At 53.1% G+C, this 25618-nt stretch overlaps 2 protein-coding genes across 5 annotated transcripts; one reads left to right on the forward strand and one right to left on the reverse strand.

The window, feature by feature from the left end:
- Positions 1-1248: 1248 nt before the first annotated feature.
- On the reverse strand, positions 1249-25618 carry DCAF8 (DDB1 and CUL4 associated factor 8). Of its 4 annotated transcripts, none has more exons than XM_039714684.1 (15): positions 25269-25618; positions 21354-21423; positions 19424-19647; positions 19088-19204; positions 16544-16849; positions 15582-15722; positions 14724-14818; positions 9044-9154; positions 8188-8260; positions 7078-7135; positions 6187-6294; positions 4595-4725; positions 3231-3350; positions 2611-2727; positions 1249-1388 (listed from the first exon to the last, which is right to left on the reverse strand). In XM_039714684.1, the coding sequence occupies exons 2-15, from the start codon at positions 21400-21402 to the stop codon at positions 1278-1280; spliced, it is 1761 nt and encodes a 586-aa protein (XP_039570618.1). In that variant the 5' UTR covers positions 21403-21423; positions 25269-25618; the 3' UTR covers positions 1249-1277. The 4 variants fall into 4 exon arrangements, with proteins under 4 accessions (XP_039570618.1, XP_039570615.1, XP_039570616.1 ...); XM_039714681.1 differs by lacking the exon at positions 7078-7135 and adding an exon at positions 7726-7783 and having other exon boundaries at positions 25269-25615; XM_039714682.1 differs by lacking the exons at positions 7078-7135; positions 19088-19204 and adding an exon at positions 7726-7783 and having other exon boundaries at positions 19307-19647; positions 25269-25616.
- On the forward strand, positions 22369-23664 carry LOC120504823 (leucine-rich repeat extensin-like protein 5). Its single transcript, XM_039714689.1, has 3 exons — positions 22369-22555; positions 22700-23006; positions 23044-23664. The coding sequence occupies exons 1-3, from the start codon at positions 22506-22508 to the stop codon at positions 23662-23664; spliced, it is 978 nt and encodes a 325-aa protein (XP_039570623.1). The 5' UTR covers positions 22369-22505.

A 25618-nucleotide genomic window follows, 5' to 3' on the forward strand; every position in this document is an offset into this window, starting at 1 on the left:
GAGGGGGGGGCATTAAAAATGGGCCCACCCCCCCCACCCCAATTTGGGGGGGTTAAAAGTATTGGGGACCCCCAACCCTGAATTTTGGGGTCACAGGGACCACCTCCCCTCCCTCCCCCCCCAGACCGTGCTGACTGTGTATTGATAAAGATGGAAAAAAGCTGCTCTGTGCGAGGGTTTTTGGGGGAAAATCCGGGGAAAACGGGCAAAAAATAAAGGGGAAATGTTCGGGGGGGGGTGGGAGAGAAATTTTGGGGAGTCTGGGGCTCGTTGAGTCGGTTTTTATTGCATTTATATATAATATATATCCCAACTTTTACAGCTCTGCCAGGGAGAACTCCCGGGCCCATTTGGTTTTTAATACAATATAAAATTAGGCCTCTAAACAGGGAAATTTTGGGGGTTTCCCCCCAAAAAAACCCCCCTGAACCCCTCCCCCGAGAAAAGAAATGGGAAATTAAAGGGGTTTTTGGGGGGTTTGGGGGTTTTTGGGGGGGCAAAAGGGGCCAAACCAAGTGCAAATCACGGCTATGTACAGAGGGAGGGAGACCCCCCTGGGAAAATGGGGAAAAATGGGGAAAAAATGGGAAAAAATGGGAAAAAAGGGGGTGAATGGTAGGGGGAAAATGGGGGAAATAAGAGGAAAAAAAAGTGGGGGGAAATGGTGGAAAACCAGGGAAAAGTGTGGGGGAAAGGGAGAAAATAAGAGAATAAAGGGGAGGAAAAAATGGGGGAAAAAAGGAAAAAAATGGGGGGAGGGAAAGGGGAGAAAGAAAAATGGGGAGAAAAGAAAAAAGGGGGAAAATGGAGGGAGGAAAGGGAGAAAAAAAGAGCAAAAAGCAGGAAAAAGGTGGGAAAAATGAGGAAAAAGGGGAGAAAAATGAGGAAAAAGGGGAGAAAAATGAGGAAAAAAGAGGGAAAATGAGGAAAAAAGAGGGAAAATGAGGAAAAAGGGGTGGGACCCCCCCTCCCCAAAAAGGGGGCGCTTGAAGAGCTTGAGGGGTGGGAAAGGGGTCCCAAAAAAACTGAGGGGGAAGGGGGGCAGTAAAAAATCCCCCCTGGACCCCCCCAAATTGAGGGGGGACCCCAAAAAAGGGAAAAAAGAGGGAGGGGACCCCAAAAAGGAGGGAAAAAGGGGGAAAAAGGGGAAGGGGACCCCAAAAAAGGGGAAAACTTGGGGGGGCTGAACAGGGTCAATACAAAGCTCCAAGTGTTAGTGGGGTGGGGCCCCCCCGGGTGGGGTTTGGGGGTTTTTTTGGGGGATTGGGGTTTGGGGCTCACGAGGGCATGCACTGCACCCGGTCCGGCCCCTCCTCCTCATCGTCCGAGGTGTCCGAGGAGCTCCCGGAGTCGTCCGAGGGGGAGTCGGCCCCGGGGTCCCGGCGGCGCTGGGGGAAAGGGGCAGAAAGGGGTCAGGAGTGGGGGAAAGGGGCAGAAAGGGGGCAGAAAGGGGTCAGGAGTGGGGAAATGGGGCAGGAAGGGGTCAGGAATGGGGCCAGGAGTGGGGAATGGGGAAGGAAGGGGTCGAAAGGTGGTTATGGGGATGGAAGCACAAACCCTGGGCACACCTGAGCTCCAGGGTGGGCTGGCAACTGCCCCCGGCCCCACCAGAGCCTGCTGGGAGCCCTGCACCCCACTGCAGCAAGGGGAAAGGGGTCAGGAATGGGGCAGGAATGGGGTCAGGAATGGGGAAATGGGGCAGAAAGGGGTGAGAAATGGGGCAGGAATGGGGAAATGGGACGAAATGGGGCAGGAATGGGGGAAAGGGGGCAGGAACGGGGTAAATGGGGCAGGAACGGGTCAGGAATGGGGGAAAGGGGGCAGAAAGGGGTGAAGAATGGGGGAAAGGGGCAGGAATGGGGTTAGAAATGGGGGAAATGGGGCAGAAATGGGGGAAATGGGGCAGAAATGGGTCAGGAATGGGGGAAAGGGGCAGAAAGGGGGCAGGGATGGGGGAAAGGGGACAGAAATGGGGAAAAGGGGGCAGGAACGGGGGCAGGAACAGGGGAAATGGGGTCAGAAATGGGGGAAATGTGGTCAGGAATAGGGAAAGGGATCAGAAACGGGGGCAGAAATGGAGGGATTGGGGAAATGGGGTCAGAAATGGGGTCAGAGATGGGGAATGGGGTCAGGAACGGGGGAAATGGGGTAATGAATGGGGGAAACAGGGTCAGAAAAAGTGGGGGAAAGTGGGAAAAGGCAGGAAGGGGCAGAAAGGGGTCAGGGATGGGGGAAAGGGGACAGAAATGGGGAAAAGGGGGCAGGAACGGGGGCAGGAACAGGGGAAATGGGGTCAGAAATGGGGGAAATGTGGTCAGGAATAGGGAAAGGGATCAGAAACGGGGGCAGAAATGGAGGGATTGGGGAAATGGGGTCAGAAATGGGGTCAGAGATGGGGAATGGGGTCAGGAACGGGGGAAATGGGGTAATGAATGGGGGAAACAGGGTCAGAAAAAGTGGGGGAAAGTGGGAAAAGGCAGGAAAAGTGGGAAAAGGCAGGAAAAGTGGGAAAAGGCAGGAAAAGTGGGAAAAGGCAGGAAAAGTGGGAAAAGGCAGGAAAAGTGGGCAAAGGCAGGGAAAGGGGAGCAGAGGAGAGGGGCAGCAGGGTACCCGGTGGTGGCGGCGCTGGCGCAGGTGGTGCATGAGGAACCAGAGCATGTGGCTGTCAAACATGTCCGTGTGGTGCAGGCTGTCCTCGTCCCGCTCCACCTTGTTCTTCTTGATCACCTGCGGGGAAAGGGTTAAATGCCGTGGGAATGCCGGGCCAGATTCCATGGGAATCCTGGGGCTCATTCCATGGGAATCCCGGGTCAGATTCCATGGAAATCCTGGGTCACATTCCATGGAAATTCCGGCTCAGATTCCAAGGAAATCCCGGGTCAGATTCCATGGGAATCACGGGTCAGATTCCAAGGAAATCCCGGGTCAGATCCCATGGAAAACCCGCGTCACATTCCAAGGAAATCCCGGGTCAGACCCATGGAAAACCCGCGTCACATTCCAAGGAAATCCCGGGTCAGATTCCAGGGAAAACCCGGGTCAGACTCCAGGGAAAACCTGGGTCACATTCCAAGGAAATCCCGGGTCAGACTGCATGGAAAACCCGGGTCAGATTCCATGGAAAACCTGGGTCACACTGCATGGAAAACCCAGGTCACATTCCATGGACATCCCGGGTCAGATTCCGTGGAAAATCCGGGTCAGATCCCAAGGAAATCAGCCCCACGCACCTCCTTGAGGCCCCGCAGCTCCGTGGGCGCCTCGGCCGTGGGCGCCCAGATCTTCACGTCGTGGTCCAGCCCGCTGGTGGCCAGCACGGGCAGGTGCGGGTGAGGCTCCAGGCAGTTCACCTGGGGAAAAATGGGGAAATGGGAAAAATGGGGATTTGGGGTTGGGAATGGGATTGGGAATGGTGATCCCAGGCAGTTCACCTGGAAAAATGGGGGAAATGGGGATTTGGGGTTGGGAATGGGATTGGGAACAGGGGAGCTGCCCCTCCAGGCAGTTCACCTGGGGAAAAAATGGGGAAAATGGGAAAAATGGGGATTTGGGGATTGGGAATGGGATTGGGAATGCGGGTGAGGCTCCAGGCAGTTCACCTGGGGAAAAATGGGGGGAAATGGGGAAAATGGGAAAAATGGGGATTTTGGGACTGGGAATGGTGATCCCAGGCAGTGCACCTGGGAAAAATGGGGAAAATGGGGATTTGGGGTTGGGAATGGGGGTGAGGCTCCAGGCAGTTCACCTGGGGAAAAAATGGGGGGAAATGGGGAAAATGGGGATTTGGGGCTGGAAATGGCAATCCCAGGCAGTTCACCTGGGGAAAAAATGGGAAAAATGGGGATTTGGAGTTGGGAATGGCAATTCCAGGCAGTGCACCTGGGGGAAACAGGGGGGAAAAGGGAAAAATGAGGATTTGGGATTGGGAATGGGATTGGGAACAAGGGAGCTGCCCCTCCAGGCAGTTCACTTGGGGAAAACGGGGAAACATGGGAAAAATGGGAATTATGGGATTGGGAATGGGAGATCTGCCCATCCAGGCAGTTCACCTGGGAAAAAGTGGGAAAAATGGGATTGGGAATGGGGAAAGTATGGGTGCAGCTCCAGGCAGTTCACCTGGGAGAAAATAGGGAAAAAGGGGGCAAGAAAAGGGGGAAAAGAGGGAAAAATGGGGAAAAAAAAGGGGGGGAAAAGGGGAGAAAAAGGGAAAAGGCCCTTCCTGCCCATCCCAAAGCAGGAGAGGCAGGAGTTCCCAGCAGAGGAAATTCGGGATGGAGCCATTCCCAGCACAGGCACTTCCCTTTCCTGCAGGAAACACCTGGAAAAATCCCACAGGCTCCTGGGGAATCGGCCAAATCTGGGATCCTGCCCCACCCTCAAACCCCCGGGAAACGGGAACGGGACCATCCCGCTGCTTTTGGGGTGGGAACAGGGGGAAAAGGGTGGGGGAATTTGGGGATTTGGGGTCTCACCACTCCACCCTTGTCCCCCTCCATGAACTGCACGATCTGGCAGGAGGATTTTTCCCACAGGGGTGGGAACAGGGGGAAAAGGGGTGGGGGAAAAGGGGGAATTTGGGGATTTGGGGTCTCACCACTCCACCCTTGTCCCCCTCCATGAACTGCACGATCTGGCAGGAGGATTTTTCCCACAGGAAAATGTGGCCGCAGTCGCTGCCGCTCACCACGAACTCGCTCTTGGGGCCGTAGAAATTCACCCCTTTCACTGGAAAAACGGGGGAAAAAGGGAAAAATCAGGGAAAATCAGGAAAAAAATGGGAGGTTGGGGTTGTCTCCAGTGGAATTCCCAGCTGGGAAGCCAAGGAAATGTTTCCCAAAAGGGATTTTAAGGATCTCCAGGGGGGATTTTTGTGGGGTTTTAGGGCTATTCTGGGGTTGCATTTAAGGCAGATTTTCAGGTGTTTTAGGGCTAATTTAGGGTTGATTTCAGGATGATTTAGGGTTGATTTGGGGTGATTTAGGGTTGATTTTGGGGTTGATTCTGAGGTAATTCAGGGAAGGGTTTATGGTTGATTTTGGGGTATTTTAGAGCTGATTGAAAGCTGATTTTGGGGTTGATTTTTCAGACTGTTTCTGGATGTTTCAGGGCTGGTTTGGGGGTAATTTTGGGCTTTTTGGGGACTGATTTCAGGGTGTTTCTGGGCTGTTTTAAGGCTGATTTGCAGTAATTTGGGGCTGTTCCTGGGCTGATTTTGGGGTTGGTTTTGGGGTGTTTTGGGGCTGGTTTTGGGGCTGTTCCTCGGCTGGTTTTGGGGTGTTTTGGGGCTGGTTTTGGGGTGTTTTGGGGCTGGTTTTGGGGTGTTTTGGGGTTACCCGTGGCGTTGTTGCGGTGGCCCTTGTAGCGCCGGCTGTACTGCGCTGTTTTGGGGCTGTTCCTGGGCTGATTTTGGGGCTGGCTTTGGGATGTTTTTGGGGCTGTTCCTGGGCTGGTTTTGGGGCTGTTTTTGGGGTGATTTGGGATGGATTTGGGGCTGGTTTTGGGGTGGATTTGGGGCTGTTTTGGGGATGGATTTGGGGTGATTTGGGGGTTACCCGTGGCGTTGTTGCGGTGGCCCTTGTAGCGCCGGCTGTACTGCGCTGGTTTAGGGCTGTTTCTGGGATAATTTGGGGCTGTTCCTGGGCTGGTTTTGGGGCTGGTTTTGGGGTGGATTTGGGGCTGTTTTGGGGATGGATTTGGGGTGATTTGGGGGTTACCCGTGGCGTTGTTGCGGTGGCCCTTGTAGCGCCGGCTGTACTGCGCTGTTTTGAGGCTGTTCCTGGGCTGATTTTGGGGCTGGGGGCTGGATGGTTTTGGGGTGATTTGGGGCTGGTTTTGGAGTGGATTTGGGGCTGGTTTAGGGCTGGATTTGGGGTGTTTTGGGGTTACCCGTGGTGTTGTTGCAGTGGCCCTTGTAGCGCCGGCTGTACTGCGCTGGTTTTGGGGCTGTTCCTGGGCTGATTCTGGGGCTGGTTTTGGGGTGTTTTGGGGCTGGTTTTGGGGTGGATTCAGGCCAGTTTTGGGGTGTTTTGGGGTTACCCGTGGCGTTGTTGCGGTGGCCCTTGTAGCGCCGGCTGTACTGCGCTGGTTTGGGGCTGAGTTTGGGATGTTTTTGGGGCTGGTTTTGGGGTGATTTAGGATGGATTTGGGGCTGGTTTTGGGCTGGATTTGGGGTGATTTTGGGGTTACCCGTGGCGTTGTTGCGGTGGCCCTTGTAGCGCCGGCTGTACTGCGCGCCGTCGCTGTGCGCCGAGTCGAACAGGTAAATGTCCTCGTCGTTGTACGAGGCCAGCAGCTCTGCAGCGGGGAAAAACCGGGAAAAACACGGGAAAACGGGAATAAACGGGGGGAAATTGGGGAAAAACAGGGGGGGATGGGGAATAAAGGGGGGGAATTGAGGAAAAACGCCAGGGGAATGGGGAAAAATAGCGGGGAAAGGGGGAAAAGCAGCAGGAAAATGGGGAAAAGGGGGAAAAATGGGGAGAAGGGGAATGGGGAAAGGGGAGAAATGGGAAGAAAATCGGGAAAAAATGGGGTGAATGGGAAAAAATGGGAGGAAAATGGGAAAAAATGGGAGAAAAATGGGAAAAAAAGGGGTGAATGGGAAATAATGGGAGGAAAATGGGAAAAAATGGGAGGAGAATGGGAAAAAAGAGGATGAAAATGGGAAAAATGGGAGGAGAATAGGGAAAAACAGGAGGAGAATGGGGAAAGGCAAAAATCCAGCAGGACAATTGAGAAAAAATGGGGGGAATGGGGAAAACCAGCAAGAAAATGGGAAAAAATGGGAAAAAATGGAAAAAAATGGGAAAAACAGGAGGAAAATGGAGAAAAACAGGAGGGTCTGGAACTCAAGAGGTTTTTTTGGGGGGGAGATTATTTTTATTTTGGAAAATATGGAATTTGGCAGGGGGGAACTCAGGTTTTCTGGGGGAAGAGGTGTTTGAGGATAATCAGGGTTTGTTTTTTTTTTAGGAAAATGGGTATTTTTTGGAAAACCTGATATTTTTTGGGTGGGAAATGAGGGGGTTTGAGGGAGTGGGACCCCCCAGAACTCCCCAGATCCCCACCTGGACTCACCTGAGCCGTCGTGGCTGTAGACCAGGCAGGTGATGTTGGCTTTGGACTCGCAGTTCACCTGGAAAAGTGGGAAAAAACGAATGGGAAAAAATGGGAGGAAAATGGGAAAAAATGGGAGAAAAATGGGAAAAAAAGGGGTGAATGGGAAATAATGGGAGGAAAATGGGAAAAAATGGGAGGAGAATGGGAAAAAAGATGAAAATGGGAAAAATGGGAGAATGGGGAAAATGGGGAGAATGGGAAAAAAGAGGATAAAATAGGAAAAATGGGAGGAGAATGGGGAAAAACAGGAGGAGAATGGGGAAAATGGGGAAAGGCAAAAATCCAGCAGAACAATTGAGAAAAAATGGGGGGAACGGGGAAAACCAGCAAGAAAATGGGAAAAACAGGAGGAAAATGGAGAAAAACAGGAGGGTCTGGAACTCAAGAGGTTTTTTTGGGGGGGAGATTATTTTTATTTTGGAAAATATGGAATTTGGCAGGGGGGAACTCAGGTTTTCTGGGGGAAGAGGTGTTTGAGGTCAGGGTTTGTTTTTTTTTTAGGAAAATGGGTATTTTTTGGAAAACCTGATATTTTTTGGGTGGGAAATGAGGGGGTTTGAGGGAGTGGGACCCCCCAGAACTCCCCAGATCCCCACCTGGACTCACCTGAGCCGTCGTGGCTGTAGACCAGGCAGGTGATGTTGGCTTTGGACTCGCAGTTCACCTGGAAAAGTGGGAAAAAACTCAGCTCCAGCCCCTTTTCCTGGGAATTGTGAGTGTTAAACCCCCAGGTGAGGGTTTAGGGAGGCAAAAAATAGGGATTGAGGGGGGAAAAAAACCCAAAAAAAGAGATTTTTGGGAGTTGTTTCTCCCTCTTCCTGTCCTTTTTCCTGGGAATTCTGAGTGTTAAACCCCCAGGTGAGGATGCAGGGAGGCAGAAAGTGGGGATTGAGGGGTAAAAAAAGACAAAAAAAGAGATTTTTGGGAGTTGTTTCTGCCTCTTCCTGAAGGGTTTTCCAGGAAAAGGAGAGGCCTCTTCCCATGGGATTGCTCTGGGGTGATCCCAGTGCTCCCAGTCCCCTCCCAATGCTCCCAGTCCCCTCCCAGTGCTCCCAGTATCCCCAGTACCAGGTGGTGGGGACAGAACTTCTTCAGGACTCCGTTGTTCTCGTTCTCATCGATTTTCCTCTGGTCATAAATCCTGCAGGAATCAAGGAAAAAAAAAAAAGGGTTGGATTCACTCCAGGGAGGCTTTTTTATCCCCAAAATTCCCATTCTGAGATCCTAGGGCTCAAAATTCCATCCTAAAATTCCCTGGGATTTTTGTGCCAGGATAGGGCCAGATTTGGGACAGAAATGATGTTCCCACACCCAAAATTCCATCTAAAAATTCCCTGGGGATTTGAGGCAGGAATCATGTTCCCATGGTCTGAATTCCATCCTAAAAATTCCCTGGGGATTTGAGGCAGGAATTATTTTCCCACGGTCAGAATTCATCCTAAAATTCCCTGGGGATCTGGGGCAGAAAAAACATTCCCATGCCCCAGATTCCATCCTAAAATTCCCTGGAATTCTGTGCTGGTCCCAGTCCTGGATTTGGGAAGGCAAAATTGGGGATTTGGGATGGGAAAGAGGCAGATTTGGGAATCCCTGGATTTGGGATGGGGGATCCCTGGATTTGGGATGGGGGATCTCTGGATTTGGGATGGGAAATCCCTGGATTTGGGATGGGGAATCCCTGGATTTGGGATGGGGAATCCCTGGATTTTGGCTCTCCCAGTGCTCCCAGTTTGGCCTCACCTCCCAAACTGGTCCTGGCCCCTGATTTGGGACAGGGAAACCATGGATTTGGAAAGGGCAAAAGTTGGATTTGAGAAAGGCAAATTGGGCAGGGGAAATCATGGATTTGGGATAGGGAATCCCAGGATTTGGGATGGGGAATTCCAGGATCTGGGCTCTCCCAGTGCTCCCAGTTTGGCCCCACCTCACGAACTGGTCGCGGCCGCCCACGGCGAACTGGGAGGTGTTGGCAGGGTTGACAAAGATGGTGTAGAGCCCGACCTTCTTCTCCTTCTCCTTCGTCACCACCAATTTCCTGGGAAAATCCTTGGGATCAGCCCAGTCCCAGCCCCAATCCCAGCCCCAATCCCAACCCCAAATCCCAGCCCAAATCCCCCAAATCCAGCCCAAATCCCAGCCTCAAATCCCAGCCCCAAATCCCAGCCCCAATCCCAGCCCCAAATCCCCCAAATCCAGCCCCAAATCCCAGCCCCAATCCCAGCCCCAAATCCCAGCCCCAAATCCCCCAAATCCAGCCTCAAATCCCAGCCTCAAATCCCAACCCCCCATCCCCCAAATCCAGCCCCAATCCCAGCCTCAAATCCTAGACCCAATCCCAACCTAAATCCCAGCCCCAATCCCAGCCCCAAACCCCCCAAATCCAGCCCCAAACCCCAGCCCCAATCCCAGCCCCAAATCCCAGCCCCAAATCCCCCAAATCCAGCCTCAAATCCCAGCCTCAAATCCCAACCCCCCATCCCCCAAATCCAGCCCCAATCCCAGCCTCAAATCCTAGACCCAATCCCAACCTAAATCCCAGCCCCAATCCCAGCCCCAAATCCCCCAAATCCAGCCCCAATCCCAGCCCCAATCCCAACCTAAATCCCAGCCCAAATCCCAGCCCAAATCCCCCAATCCCAGCCCAAATCCCCCAAATCCAGCCCAAATCCCAGCCTCAAATCCCAGCCCCAATCCCAGCCCAAATCCCCCAAATCCAGCCCCAAATCCCAGCCCCCAATCCCAGCCCCAATTCCAGCCCCAATCCCCTCAGATCCCAGCTCCAATCCCCCCAGATCAGGAGTAGGAATTCCCAGGGGAGAAAATCCCCCAAATCAGCAGGATTTGGGCAATGAGGGTGGGGAATATTCCCAAGGTTGGGAATTTCCCAAGGAAAAATCCACACTGGGAGAATTCCCAAAGGGAAAATGGGAGTTGGGGGGAGGTCCAGCCCCAAATCCCCCAAATCCAGCCCCAATTCCAGCCCCAATCCCAGCCCAAATCCCCCAAATCCCAGCCCAAATCCCAGCCCCAATTCCAGCCCCAATTCCAGCCCCAATCCCCTCAGATCCCAGCTCCAATCCCCCCAGATCAGGAGTAGGAATTCCCAGGGGAGAAAATCCCCCAAATCAGCAGGATTTGGGCAATGAGGGTGGGGAATATTCCCAAGGTTGGGAATTTCCCAAGGAAAAATCCACACTGGGAGAACTCCCAAAGGGAAAATGGGATTTGGGGGGGTTCTCCCCTAAAAACAGATGGGATTTGTGGGAATTTGGGGCATTTCAGGAGAGAAATATTCAGGGTTGACTCCACCAGGGCAAAATTCCAAAGGGATCCAGCCCAAAGGACAGGTTAGGAATTCCCAAGGGAAATGTGATTTCCCAAAAAAAGCCCCTGATTTTTGCCCAAAATCCACCCACCTGCTATTTCCCAAATCCTGCCTGTTTCCCCTACCAAATTCCCATTTTTCAAAAAAAAAAAAAATCCCCATTTTCCTGACAGAATCCTCATTTTAACTGTCCAACTTTCCCCCCACTAAAATCCCCATTATTCCCCACAAGATCCCAATTTTCCCCACAAGATCCCCATTTTTTTTCCCCAAAAAACCCTTTTTTTTTCAAAAAAGTCCCTGCAAACAGCTGGGATTTGAGGGATTTTGGGCTATTCCAGGAGGGAAAATTTGGGGTTGGCTCTGGCAGGGTGAGAATTCCAAAGGGATCCAGCCCAGGGAGGGGGTTGGGATCAGCTCCAGCCGCGGATTCTGGCGGGATCAGGGATTAAAGGGCTCGTCCTGGTTATGAAACCCCGGGATTTGGGCTGGATCAGCCTCCAGAATGACAGCCTGGAGGCTTGGAAAAACACAGGCAGACAGAAAAACTGCTTTTCCCCAAAAAATCCCTGCTTTTCCCACAAAAAAACCCTGGTTTTCTCTCTAAAAATAATCAGGTTTAGCCCAAAAATCCCTAATTTTGCTCAAAAAAAGCGTTTTTGCCTCAAAAAACAGTGGTTTTTCCCAAAAAAAACCTGCTTTCCCCCCAAAAAAATGTTTGCTCACAAAATTACTCTGGTTTAAAAATAATCGATTTCCACCCCCCCAAAAAAAACCAATTTTCAAAAAAATTTCCATTTCTCCCCAAAAATATTAAATTTAATAAATTTAAAAATAATAAATCCCACCAAACATATCAAATTTTCCTGCAAAAATCACGATTTTCAAAAAACACCCAACCCATTTTCCCCACAAAAATAACCTGATTTCCCCAAGAATCCCTGATTTCCCAAAAAAACCCTGATTTTCCCCCAAAATCCACCTCTTCCCATTTCCTGCCCAGAATTCTCCATTTCCTGCCCAGAATTCCCATTTTTCCCCTCAGAATTCTCAAATTTCCCCTTACAATTCCCAATTTTCCCCTCAGAATTCCCAATTTTCTGATCACTTGTGAGGCAGGCCGATCTTATTTCAGACCAATGGAACCCCCATTTCCCACCCCAAATACCCTTTTTTCCCCACAGAATTCCTATTTCACCCCCAGAATTCCCTTCTTCTGCACAAAATTCCCCATTTCCTCCACAGAATTCTCCATTTTCCCCTCAGAATTCCCACTTTTCCCCTCAGAATTCCCAATTTTCCCCTTACTCACGAGGCAGGCCCATCCTGCCGCAGGTCGATGGAATCCCCATTTCCTACACCAAATACCCATTTTTCCCCACAAAACTCCCACTTCCCACCCAGAATTCCTGATTTTCCCCTCAGAATTCCCATTTTTCCCCTCAGAATTCCTGTTTTTCTGGTCACTCACAAGGCAGGCCCATCCAGCCGCAGATCAATGGAATCCTCATTTCCTACCCCAAATCCCCTTTTTTCCCCACAGAATTCCCATTTCATCCACAGAATTCCCATCTCCTGCCCAGAATTCCCACTTTTCCCCTCAGAACTGCCACTTTTCCCCTCAGAATTCCCATTTTTCCCCTCAGAATTCTTGTTTTTCTGGTCACTCACGAGGCAGGCTGGTCCTGCTGCAGGTCGATGGAATCCCCATTTCCTACCCCAAATACCCATTTTTCCCCACAGAACTCTCACTTCTCACCCAGAATTCCTAATTTTCCCCTCAGAATTCCCACTTTTCCCCTCAGAACTGCCACTTTTCCCCTCAGAATTCCCATTTTTCCCCTCAGAATTCTCACTTTTCCCCTCAGAATTCCCAATTTTCCCCTCAGAATTCCCAATTTTCTGATCACTTGTGAGGCAGGCCGATCTTATTTCAGACCAATGGAACCCCCATTTCCCACCCCAAATACCCTTTTTTCCCCACAGAATTCCTATTTCACCCCCAGAATTCCCTTCTTCTGCACAAAATTCCCCATTTCCTCCACAGAATTCTCCATTTTCCCCTCAGAATTCCCACTTTTCCCCTCAGAATTCCCAATTTTTCCCTCCCCCACGAGGCAGGCCGGTCCTGCCGCAGGTCGATGGAATCTCCATTTCCTACCCCAAATCCCCTTTTTTCCCCACAGAATTCCCATCTCCTGCCCAGAATTCCCACTTTTCCCCTCAGAATTCCCAATTTTCCCCTTACTCACGAGGCAGGCCCATCCTGCCGCAGGTCAATGGAATCCCCATTTCCTACCCCAAATCCCCTTTTTTCCCCACAAAACTCCCACTTCCCACCCAGAATTCCTGATTTTCCCCTCAGAATTCCCATTTTTCCCCTCAGAATTCCTGTTTTTCTGGTCACTCACAAGGCAGGCCCATCCAGCCGCAGATCAATGGAATCCTCATTTCCTACCCCAAATCCCCTTTTTTCCCCACAGAATTAATCAGGTTTAGCCCAAAAATCCCTAATTTTGCTCAAAAAAAGCGTTTTTGCCTCAAAAAACAGTGGTTTTTCCCAAAAAAAACCTGCTTTCCCCCCAAAAAAATGTTTGCTCACAAAATTACTCTGGTTTAAAAATAATCGATTTCCACCCCCCCAAAAAAAACCAATTTTCAAAAAAATTTCCATTTCTCCCCAAAAATATTAAATTTAATAAATTTAAAAATAATAAATCCCACCAAACATATCAAATTTTCCTGCAAAAATCACGATTTTCAAAAAACACCCAACCCATTTTCCCCACAAAAATAACCTGATTTCCCCAAGAATCCCTGATTTCCCAAAAAAACCCTGATTTTCCCCCAAAATCCACCTCTTCCCATTTCCTGCCCAGAATTCCCATTTTCCCCCTCAGAATTCTCAAATTTCCCCTTACAATTCCCAATTTTCCCCCGCAGAATTCCCAATTTTCTGATCACTTGTGAGGCAGGCCGATCCTATTTCAGACCAATGGAACCCCCATTTCCCACCCCAAATACCCTTTTTTCCCCACAGAATTCCTATTTCACCCCCAGAATTCCCTTCTTCTGCACAAAATTCCCCATTTCCTCCACAGAATTCTCCATTTTCCCCTCAGAATTCCCACTTTTCCCCTCAGAATTCCCAATTTTCCCCTTACTCACGAGGCAGGCCCATCCTGCCGCAGGTCAATGGAATCCCCATTTCCTACACCAAATACCCATTTTTCCCCACAAAACTCCCACTTCCCACCCAGAATTCCTGATTTTCCCCTCAGAATTCCCATTTTTCCCCTCAGAATTCCTGTTTTTCTGGTCACTCACAAGGCAGGCCCATCCAGCCGCAGATCAATGGAATCCTCATTTCCTACCCCAAATCCCCTTTTTTCCCCACAGAATTCCCATTTCATCCACAGAATTCCCATCTCCTGCCCAGAATTCCCACTTTTCCCCTCAGAACTGCCACTTTTCCCCTCAGAATTCCCATTTTTCCCCTCAGAATTCTTGTTTTTCTGGTCACTCACGAGGCAGGCTGGTCCTGCTGCAGGTCGATGGAATCCCCATTTCCTACCCCAAATACCCGTTTTTCCCCACAGAACTCTCACTTCTCACCCAGAATTCCTGACTTTCCCCCCAGAATTCCCACTTTTCCCCTCCCTCCCGAGGCGGGCTGGTCCTGCCGCAGGTCGATGGAATCCCCATTTCCTACCCCTAATACCCATTTTTCCCCACAGAACTCTCACTTCTCACCCAGAATTCCTGACTTTCCCCCCAGAATTCCCACTTTTCCCCTCCCTCCCGAGGCGGGCTGGTCCTGCCGCAGGTCGATGGAATCCCCATTTCCTACCCCAAATCCCCTTTTTTTCCCACAGAATTCCCATCTCCTGCCCAGAATTTCCACTTTTCCCCTCAAAATTCCCACTTTTCCCCTCAGAACTGCTACTTTTCCCCGCAGAACTGCCACTTTTCCCCTCAGAATTCCCACTTTTCCCCTCACTCACGAGGCGGGCTGGTCCTGCCACAGGTCGATGGAATCCTCATTTCCTACCCCAAATCCCCTTTTTTCCCCACAGAATTCCCATCTCCTGCCCAGAATTCCCACTTTTCCCCTCAGAATTCCCAATTTTTCCCTCACTCACGAGGCAGGCCGGTCCTGCCGCAGGTCGATGGAATCTCCATTTCCTACCCCAAATCCCCTTTTTTCCCCACAGAATTCCCATCTCCTGCCCAGAATTCCCACTTTTCCCCTCAGAATTCCCATTTTCCCCTCACTCACGAGGCGGGCCGGTCCTGCCGCAGGTCGATGGTGAAGACCACGGCGTCCTCCCCCGCAGACAGGAACGTGCAGGGCGAGTCCGGCTCCAGCGCCAGCTGAGATTGGGGGAAAAGAGGGAAAAAACAGTGAGAGTAACTCCCCAAAATCCCAAAAAACAGGAAAATCCACCTGGAAAACCCCAGGTTTGGGGATTCCCGCCCCGAACTGCAGTGATACCATCTGGGTGACGTCATGGGAACAACAGCACAGCCAAGGGTCTGAATTGCACCCAAAAAGTGGGAAAATCCCAAAATTCCTGGATTTTAATGGAGATGAGTGGCTAAACCCACCCCCTTCACCTGTGCAGTGACATCAAAGGTGACAATGGCCACATCCAAGGCTTGAAATATTTGGGAATTGATTTCCGCTACATGCAGAAAGTGGGAAAATCCCTTCCTTTCTCCCAAAAACCCCTCGGATCTGCAGGAAAAGTTCTCCCCCATTCCCAAGCACCCCAAATCCCGGGATTTGGCATTCCCAAGCCCCCCCTCACCTTGTGGGAAGCCCCCTTGTGCTGGGCCACGCACTCAGTGCTGTGGCAGCTCTGTCACCTCTGTGGTGACATCCCCACCCCATTCCCACTGCGTTCCCCCATTCCCAGGCACCCCAAATCCCAGGACTTGCCATTCCCAAATCCCAACCACCCCAAATCCCGGGATTTGGCATTCCCAAGCCCCCCTCACCTTGTGCTGGGCCACGCGCTCGGTGCTGTGGCAGCTCTGTCACCTCTGTGGTGAAGTCCCCACCCCATTCCCACTGCGTTCCCCCATTCCCAGGCACCCCAAATCCCGGGATTTGGCATTCCCAAGCCCCCCTCACCTTGTGGGAAGCCCCCTTGTGCTGGGCCACGCGCTTGGTGCTGCGGCAGCACTGGGTGGCCGAGAGCTCGGCCACGCGCACCTGCCCGTCCCGGGCACACATGGCCAGCGTGGAGTCACCGCTGTTGGGCAGGAACTTGGCCTGGAAAACAGGGAAAACGGGGAAAAAGTGGGAAAAAGGGACAGTGGGGTGGTAAAAGGAGAGGGGGAAGGAGAGGGGGAGTCGCAGAGGAGGTGGGAGGGGAAAGGGATGGGGGGAATTGCTGGAATGGTTCTGGGAGTTGTCACAGTTCTCTTGGGAATCATCACGAAGTCTCCCCTAGGAATCATCCCAAAATCTCCTGGGAATCATCCCAAAGTCTCGCGGGATATAATCCCAAAATCTCTCAGGGTATCATCCCAAAATCTGCCAGGAATTGGGGTGTCAGTCTGTGGGGTCTGGGGACCAGTTCCCAGACCCTTTCCCAAGCCTCCCCTGGCCCAGGCGACATTTTCCTGGGATCCTCTCCCACCCCAAACAGGGACCCTCAACCCAAAAAATTTTATGACACACCCGTGAACTTCAGGAAACCCATGCAGCCAACACATCCCCTTTGTGATCCCACCCCAAAAGCCCAGAATGCCCACCCCAAAAGCCCACCGTGCCCACCTGGAAGACGGTTGCTCTTTAGAATGACAAATTTTAGAGTAACGCCTAAACAGACACCCACAAACTTTGGGAAACCCATCCAGATGATGGATCCCGAGACACCCCTTTGGGATTTTCTGGGATGTTCTCCCACCCAGCTCAGCTGTTCCTGGGATCCTCTCCCACCCCAAACAGGAACCCTTAGAGCGACGAATTTTGGAACACACCTAACCAAACATCCACAAACTCTGGCAAACCCATGCAGCCAACACATCCCCTTTGTGATCCCACCCCAAAAGCCCACCATGCCCTCCCCAAAAGCCCACAATGCCCACCTGGAAGACGTTGCTCTTGTGCCCGCTGTCGAACTGCAGCACGGGCCGGCGCCGCAGCCAGTCCCACACCAGCACCTTGAGGTCGTCGCTGCCGCTGGCCAGGCGGGTGCCGCGCTGGTTGAAGTGCAGCGTGTTCACGCAGCCCGTGTGGCCCTCCAGGCCGTGCTGCAGCCGGAACTTCTGCACGAAGAGCCGGGCGCCGCAGGCCTGCGCCACGAAGCGCGAGCAGCCGCCCAGCTGGCGCTGCCGCAGCGCCGGGATCGCCCGCCAGCGCGGCCGCGGCAGCGCCCACGTCTCCGAGGCCACCTGGGGACACAGGCGCGGCTTTACAGGCTCGCCCGGGCAGCTGGCAGGGGGTGGCTGCTGCTAACGGGGCACTTCTGGATGGTTTTTACGTGATGAAGTGGGGAAATGTTCTCGGGTTTGACATGAAAATCGTTGTAGGGTCACCCGTTGGTCACCCAAGGTTACTGTAGGGTGAGCCTCCACAATCAAGTGTCAAAACTTTCTGTTTTACAGAGAAAATCTATGTTATTGTAGGGTCACCCATGTTTAGGGTCACCCCAATGTTACTGTAGGGTGAGCCTCCACAATCAAGAGTCAACCCCAATGTTATTGTAGGGTCACCCATGTTTAGGATCACTGTAGGGTCACCCCATTGTTACTGTAGGGTGACCTTAAACAATCAAGTGTCAAAACTTTCTGTTTTACAGAGAAAACCAACTTTGTTGTACGGTCACTGTAGGGTGACCCCAATGTTACTGTAGGGTGACCTTCCACAATCAAGTGTCAAAACTTTCTGTTTTACAGAGAAAATCTATGTTGTTCTAGGGTCACCCCAATGTTATTGTAGGGTCACCTGTGTTTAGGGTCACTGTAGAGTCACCCCAATGTTATTGTAGGGTCACCCATGTTTAGGATCACTGTAGGGTCACCCCATTGTTACTGTAGGGTGACCTTAAACAATCAAGTGTCAAAACTTTCTGTTTTACAGAGAAAATCAATGTTGTTCTAGGGTCACCCCAATGTTACTGTAGGGTGACCCTCCACAATCAAAGTGTCAAAACTTTCTCAGTTTTACAGAGAAAACCAACTTTGTTGTAGGGTCGCCCATGTATAGGGTCACCCCAATGTTACTGTAGGGTCACCCATGTTTAGGGTCACTGTAGGGTCACCCCAATGTTATTGCAGGGTCACCTGTGTTTAGGGTCACTGTAGTAACCCCAATGTTACTGTAGGGTGACGTCCCACAACCAAGTGTGAAAACTTTCTCAGTTTTTACAGAGAAAACCAGCAGCCACCCACTTTTACATCTCTTGTGTCTCACTATGCACCGAGACTGATAGGAATAAAATCTTTTAAAACCTCATTTAAAATCTCTTTTAAAACCTCAGTTTTAAACCTTTTTTAAAGCCTCTTTCCACTCTTCAGCCTCTCTGTGAAGTGACAGAAGCAGCAGCCACCACCCGGGTTTACATCTCCCGTGTCTCACTATTGCCAATAGAATAAAATCTTTTAAAACCTCAGTTAAAACCTCTTTTAAAACCTGATTTAGAACCTGATTTAGAACCTCTTTTAGCACCTCTGTCCCCCCTCAGCCCCCGTGCAAAGCGACAGAAGCAGCAGCCACCGCCCAGTTTCTCATCTCCTGTGTCTCACTATGCATTGAGACTGATAACGGAATAAAATCATTTAAAACCTCAGTTAAAACCTCTTTTAAAATCTCTTTTAAAACCTCAGTTAAAACCTCTTTTAAAACCTCTTTTAGCACCTCTGTCCCCCCCCAGCCCCCGTGCAAAGTCACAGAAGCACGACAGAAGCAGCAGCCACCGCCCAGTTTCTCATCTCCTGTGTCTCACTATGCATTGAGACTGATAACGGAATAAATTCACTTAAAACCTCAGTTAAAACCTCTTTTAAAACTTCATTTAAAACCTCTTTTAGCACCTCTGTCCCCCCTCAGCCCCCGTGCAAAGGGACAGAAGCAGCAGCCACCACCCAGTGTCTCATCTCCTGTGTCTCGCTATTGCCAATAGAATAAAATCTTTTAAAAACCCATTTAAAACTTCACTTAAAACCTCCGTTAAAACCTCTTTTAAAACTTCATTTAAAACCTCTTTTAGCACCTCTGTCCCCCCTCAGCCCCCGTGCAAAGGGACAGAAGCAGCAGCCACCACCCAGTGTCTCATCTCCTGTGTCTCGCTATTGCCAATAGAATAAAATCTTTTAAAAACCCATTTAAAACTTCACTTAAAACCTCCGTTAAAACCTCTTTTAAAACTTCATTTAAAACCTCTTTTAGCACCTCTGTCCCCCCTCAGCCCCCGTGCAAAGTGACAGAAGCAGCAGCCACCACCCAGTTTCTCATCTCCTGTGTCTCGCTATTGCCAATAGAATAAAACGTTTTAAAAACCCATTTAAAACCTCACTTAAAACCTCAGTTAAAACCTCAGTTAAAACCTGATTTAGAACCTGCTTTAGCTCCTCTTTTAGCACCTCTGTCCCCCCTCAGCCCCCGTGCAAAGTGACAGAAGCAGCAGCCACCCAGTCCTCCAGCGCCTGCTCCTCGTCGGACGAGTCGCGCTCGTGGGGCGGCCGCTTGCGGGGCGCCCTGCGCCGGGCGCGCGGCTCCTCCTCTTCCTCCTCCTCCTCCTCCTCGTCCTCGTCGTGCCGCGGCACCTCTTTTAGAACCTCTTTTAGCTCCTCTTTTAGCACCTCTGTCCCCCCTCAGCCCCCGTGCAAAGTGACAGAAGCAGCAGCCACCCAGTCCTCCAGCGCCTGCTCCTCGTCGGACGAGTCGCGCTCGTGGGGCGGCCGCTTGCGGGGCGCCCTGCGCCGGGCGCGCGGCTCCTCCTCTTCCTCCTCCTCCTCCTCGTCGTCCTCGTCGTGCCGCGGCTCCTCGGGGATGGAGTAGTGGCCGGTGTCGTCCATGCTGTCGCTGTCCTTGTCCCCGGAGCTGTCGCTGTCGCTGGCGCGGCCCCGCGCGGCCCCGGCGTCGTCGCCCGTCAGGCTCAGGCTCAGGTCGGACGCCTCCACCTCGATCCCCGAGGACGTCTCGCGGCCCTCCTCGGCCGACATGTCCTCGGGGCTGCTCGACAGGCTGCCTGGGGACAGGGACAGCACGGTGTCACCACAGGGACAGCACGGTGTCACCGGTGTCACACTGCCATGGGGACAGCACAGTGTCACCAGTGTCACCAGTGTCACCAGTGTACCACCAGTGTCACACTGCCATGGGGACATTGCAGTGACACCGGCCCTCCTCGGCCGACATGTCCTCGGGGCTGCTCGACAGGCTGCCTGGGGACAGGGACATGGGGACATGGAGACACTGTCACCATCAGACAGCACAATGCCACCAGTGTCACCATACTGCCTGGGAATGGGGGACAGCACAGTGCCACCAGTGTCACACTGCCATGGGGACATGGGGACATGGCAGTGACACCGGCCCTCCTCGGCCGACATGTCCTCGGGGCTGCTCGACAGGCTGCCTGGGGACAGGGACACGGGGACAGTGTCACCATACTGCCTGGGGACGGGGACAGCACGGTGTCACCGGTGTCACACTGCCATGGGGACAGCACAGTGTCACTGGTGTCACCAGTGTACCACTGACATGGGGACATGGCAGTGACACCGGCCCTCCTCGGCCGACATGTCCTCGGGGCTGCTCGACAGGCTGCCTGGGGCCAGGGACATGGGGACATGGAGACAATGTCACCATCAGACAGCACAATGCCACCAGTGTCACCATACTGCCTGGGAACGGGGGACATGGGGACAGTGTCACCCCAGGGACAGCACAGTGCCACCAGTGTCACACTGCCATGGGGACAGCACAGTGTCACTGGTGTCACCAGTGTACCGCTGACATGGGGACATGGCAGTGACACCGGCCCTCCTCGGCCGACATGTCCTCGGGGCTGCTCGACAGGCTGCCTGGGGCCAGGGACATGGGGACATGGAGACAATGTCACCATCAGACAGCACAATGCCACCAGTGTCACCATACTGCCTGGGAATGGGGGACAGCACAGTGCCACCAGTGTCACACTGCCATGGGGACATGGGGACATGGAGACAATGTCACCATCAGACAGCACAATGCCACCAGTGTCACCATACTGCCTGGGAACGGGGGACATGGGGACAGTGTCACCACAGGGACAGCACAGTGCCACCAGTGTCACACTGCCATGGGGACATGGGGACATGGCAGTGACACCGGCCCTCCTTGGCTGAGATGTCCTCGGGGCTGCTGTGGCTGCCTGGGGACAGCACAGTGTCACCATGGGGACAGCAGTGCCACCGGTGTCACACTGCCATGGGGACAGCTCAACAGGCTGCCTGGGGACGGGGACATCACACTGTCACCAGTGTCACCACACTGCTGGACAGGCTGCAGGGGGACAAGGACAGCCAGTGTCACTGCCTGGGGGCGGGGACAGGGACTGGTGACACTGCCACCAGCATGGGGACAGTGCGGTGGCACCACGGCTGACACCTGCACTGACACCCTGGCACCGTCACTGTCACCACCACGGTCACTCTGTCACCATCACTGTCACCACTGTCGCTGTCACCACCACGGTCACTTTTTGTCACCATTGCTGTCACCACCGTCGCTGTCACCACCACAGTCACTCTGTCACCATCACAGCCACCCCAGCACCCTCACTGTCACCTCTGCTGCCACCCTCGCTGTCACCGTTGCCTTGTCACCACCGCTGCCATCACTGCTGCCACCCCATCCCCATCGCTGTCACTGTCACCCTGCCACCCCAGCTGTCCCCAGCTGTCCCCTCACCGTTGACAATGTCCGTCCTGCCGTCCATGCTGCCGCCCTTGTCCGACATCGCCGCTTCCCACGGGAATCCCTGCGGGGACACGGGGACACCACCGGTGTCACACTGCCATGGGGACAGCTCAACAGGCTGCCTGGGGACGGGGACATCACACTGTCACCAGTGTCACCACACTGCTGGACAGGCTGCAGGGGGACAAGGACAGCCAGTGTCACTGCCTGGGGGCGGGGACAGGGACTGGTGACACTGCCACCAGCATGGGGACAGTGCGGTGGCACCACGGCTGGTACCTGCACTGACACCCTGGCACTGTCGCTGTCACCACCACAGTCACCACCATGGTCACTTTGTCACCATCACTGTCACCACCACAGTCACCACCACGGTCACTCTGTCACCATCACTGTCACCACTGTCGCTGTCACCACCACGGTCACTTTTTGTCACCATTGCTGTCACCACCGTCGCTGTCACCACCACAGTCACTCTGTCACCATCACAGCCACCCCAGCACCCTCACTGTCACCTCTGCTGCCACCCTCGCTGTCACCGTTGCCTTGTCACCACCGCTGCCATCACTGCTGCCACCCCATCCCCATCGCTGTCACTGTCACCCTGCCACCCCAGCTGTCCCCAGCTGTCCCCTCACCGTTGACAATGTCCGTCCTGCCGTCCATGCTGCCGCCCTTGTCTGACATCGCCGCTTCCCACGGGAATCCCTGCGGGGACACGGGGACAGGGGGACGTTGGGGACAGCCACCCCGGCACCCTCACTGTCACCTCTGCTGCCACCCTCGCTGTCACCGTTGCCTTGTCACCACCGCTGCCATCACTGCTGCCACCCCATCCCCATCGCTGTCACTGTCACCCTGCCACCCCAGCTGTCCCCAGCTGTCCCCTCACCGTTGACAATGTCCGTCCTGCCGTCCATGCTGCCGCCCTTGTCTGACATCGCCGCTTCCCACGGGAATCCCTGCGGGGACACGGGGACAGGGGGACGTTGGGGACACAGGGACATGGGGCACGGGGACAGAAGGACATGGACACAAGGGGACAGGGGACATGGGAACACCAGGACACAGAGACGTTGGGACACAGGGACAGGGGGACACCGTGACACAGAGCTGCAGTGGCCCTGCCACAGCCACCACGGGATGTCCCCGTGTCCCCAGCCCACCCCAGCACCGTGGGCACTCCCAAAATCCCCATTTTCCATGGAAAAACCACTTGGGAATGCTGCAGGACACCCAAACCTGGCCTGGCTGTTCCCAAAATCCCCATTTTCCATGGAAAAACCACCTGGGAATGCCGCAGGACACCCAAACCAGACTTAGCTGTTCCCAAAATTCCCATTTTCCATGGAAAAACCACCTGGGAATGCCACAGGACACCCAAACCCTGCTCAGCATCCCGGGAGAATCCCATCCCAAGGCATTTGGGATCCCAAAAATCCATTCTGGAACATTCCCACACAACATTCCCCTTTTTCCACCTGCCACAGAGCCCCACAGGGTCGAGTCTGTTCCCAAAATCTGAATTTTCCATGGAAAAACCACCTGGGAATGTTGCAGGACACCCAAACCTGGCCTGGCTGTTCCCAAAATCTGAATTTTCCAAGGAAAAACCACCTGGGAATGCTGCAGGACACCCAGCCCTGGCCTGGCTGTTCCCAAAATCCCCATTTTCCATGGACTGCTCAGCATCCCGGGAAAATCCAATCCTGAGGGATTTGGGATTCTAAAGATCCATCTTCAAACACATTCCCACCAAAAACTCCCCCTGGCATCTCCCCAGGAGAGCCGTGCCGGCCCCCCAGCCTCCCAAAAATCCCCATTTCCATGGCAAAGGGCAGCAGCAGAGCCCTGGAATTCCATGGAATTCCCTGGAATTCTGCCGGAATCCCAAACAACCCCAAGGGCCAGCACTGGAATTCCCCCTCCCCCTCCAACCCCCGGAATTTCTGCCCCCAATCCCGGGGATTTTCCGATCCCACGAGGGATGAGGAAGGAGCCCCCAGGGCTGGGACCCCCCCCGGCCCAGAGGGGGGTGGGAAATGTGGGAATTGTCCCGAAATCCCGGGATTCCGCGGCTGCCGGCGCGCATCTGGACAGGCTCAGGCTGACGCTGCTGCTCCCAAAAATATCCCGAAAAAACATCCCGGGGCATTCCAGAGCCTCCGGAGGCAGAACTGCCCTGCCCAGGCTCCTGCTGGCCCCGACTGGGAGAGACTGGGAGCAACTGGGAGGGAAAAATGGGAGAGACTGGGAGAAAAACTGGGATAAAGTGGGAGAAACTGGGAAAAAACTGGGATAAAGTGGGAGAAACTGGGAGAAAAACTGGGAGAAACTGGGATAAAGTGGGAGAAACTGGGAAAAAACTGGGATAAAAACTGGGATAAAAACTGGGATAAAGTAGGAGAAACTGGGAGAAAATGGGATAAAAACTGGGAGAAAAACTGGGAGAAAAACTGGGATAAACTGTGAGGAACTGGGATAAAAAATGGGATAAAGTAGGAGAAACTGGGAGAAAAACTGAGAGAAAAACTGGGAGAAACAGTAGGGGAAACTGGGCAGCCCCAAATCCTCAGGGATAAAGCCCCAAAATCCTCCTAAACAGATCCCCCAAATCCCTCAGGATGGAGAACCCAAACCCCTCAGGAATGGAACCAAAAATCCCTTGGGATGGATCCCCCAAATCCTTTGGGATGGAGGCCCCAAATCCCTTGGGATGGAGGCCCCAAATCCCTTGGGATGGAGGCCCCAAATCCCTTGGGATGGAGGCCCCAAATCCCTTGGGATGGAGGCCCCAAATCCCTTGGGATGGAGAGAAACTGAGAGAAAAACTGGGAGAAACAGTAGGGGAAACTGGGCAGCCCCAAATCCTCAGGGATAAAGCCCCAAAACCCTCCTAAACAGATCCCCCAAATCCCTCAGGATGGAGAACCCAAACCCCTCAGGAATGGAACCAAAAATCCCTTGGGATGGATCCCCCAAATCCTTGGGATGGATCCCCCAAATCCTCAGGGATGGAGGCCCCAAATCCCTTGGGATGGAGGCCCCAAATCCTTTGGGATGAAACCCTAAATCATCTGGGATGGAGAACCCAAACTCTCTGGGATGGATCCCCTAAATCCTCAGGGATAAAGACCCAAAATCTTCCTAAATGGAGCCCCCAAATCCCTCAGGATGGAGCCCCCAAATCCCTCGGGATGGATCCCTCAAATCCCACAGGATGGAGCCCCCAAATCCTTTGGGATGGAGAACCCAAATCCCCTGGATTGGATCCCCCAAATTCCACAGGAATGGAACCCAGAATCCCTTGGGATGGATCCCAAATCCTCTGGGATGGATCCCCCAAATCCTTTAGGATGAAATTCCCAAATCTCTCAGGAATGGAACCCAAATCCTCTGGGATGGAGCCCCCAAATCCTCTGGGATGGAGACCCCAAATCCCTCAGGATGGAGTCCCCAAATCCCTTGGGATGGATCCCAAATCCTTTGTGATGGAGCCCCCAAATTCCACAGGATGGATCCCTCAAATCCTTTAGGATGAAATTCCCAAATCTCTCAGGAATGGAACCCAAATCCTCCTGGGATGGATCCCCGAAATTCCACAGGAATGTAACCCAGAATCCCTTGGGAAAGATCCCAAATCCCTCGGGATGGATCCCCCAAATCCTTTGGGATGGAGAAGCCAAATCCCTTGGGATGGATCCCCCAAATTCCACAGGAATGGAACCCAGAATCCCTCAGGATGGAGCCCCCAAATCCCTCGGGATGGATCCCCCAAATCCCTCGGGTTGGATCCCCAGGAGCATTCCCAGGAGTTTCCCAAATCCTGGAGAAATCCCAAACCCCCCAAAACCCCAAAATCCCCCCAAAAAACCCCAAACCCCCCCAGGACTGGGGTGCACTCACCTGGGCCAGGTGCCGGGGACAGCGGGGCTGGAGCTGGGGGAGCGCGGGGTCAAAGGTCAGGGACCCAAATTTTGGGGACCCCCCAATCCCTGGGGACCCCCCCTGATCTTTGGGAACCCCCCAAATCCTGGGAAATCCCAAATTTTGGGGACCTCTCCCAATCCTTGGGGACCCCCCCCGATCCTTGGGAATTCCCAAATTTTGGGGAATCCCCCCCAAAAATTCCCTCAATCCCTGAGGACCCCAAAATTTTGGGGATTCCCAAATTTTTGGGGACCCTCCAATCTCAGGGGACCCCCAAAAAATATTCAGGGACCCCTCCCAGAAGCTTGGGGGTCACCCCAAAAATT

The sequence above is a fragment of the Passer montanus genome, unplaced genomic scaffold (genome assembly GCF_014805655.1).
Source record: "Passer montanus isolate IOZ18808 unplaced genomic scaffold, ASM1480565v1 scaffold301, whole genome shotgun sequence".
In the NCBI taxonomy this organism is placed as follows: domain Eukaryota; kingdom Metazoa; phylum Chordata; class Aves; order Passeriformes; family Passeridae; genus Passer; species Passer montanus.

Bases quoted from the DNA above. Each gene is read 5' to 3' on its own strand.
- DCAF8 (XM_039714684.1), bottom strand. From the start codon at position 21,402: ATGTCGGACAAGGGCGGCAGCATGGACGGCAGGACGGACATTGTCAAC. The intron at 4,726-6,186 runs GTAACCCCAAAA...CCGTTTTTCCAG, and splicing joins CCACCGCAACAACGCCACGG to TGAAAGGGGTGAATTTCTAC. The intron at 1,389-2,610 runs GTACCCTGCTGC...CCTTTCCCCCAG, and splicing joins GCCAGCGCCGCCACCACCGG to CGCCGCCGGGACCCCGGGGC.
- LOC120504823 (XM_039714689.1), top strand. From the start codon at position 22,506: ATGTCCCCGTGTCCCCAGCCCACCCCAGCACCGTGGGCACTCCCAAAA. The intron at 22,556-22,699 runs CCCATTTTCCAT...GTTCCCAAAATT, and splicing joins CCGTGGGCACTCCCAAAATC to CCCATTTTCCATGGAAAAAC. The intron at 23,007-23,043 runs TGGCCTGGCTGT...ATTTTCCATGGA, and splicing joins TGCTGCAGGACACCCAGCCC to CTGCTCAGCATCCCGGGAAA.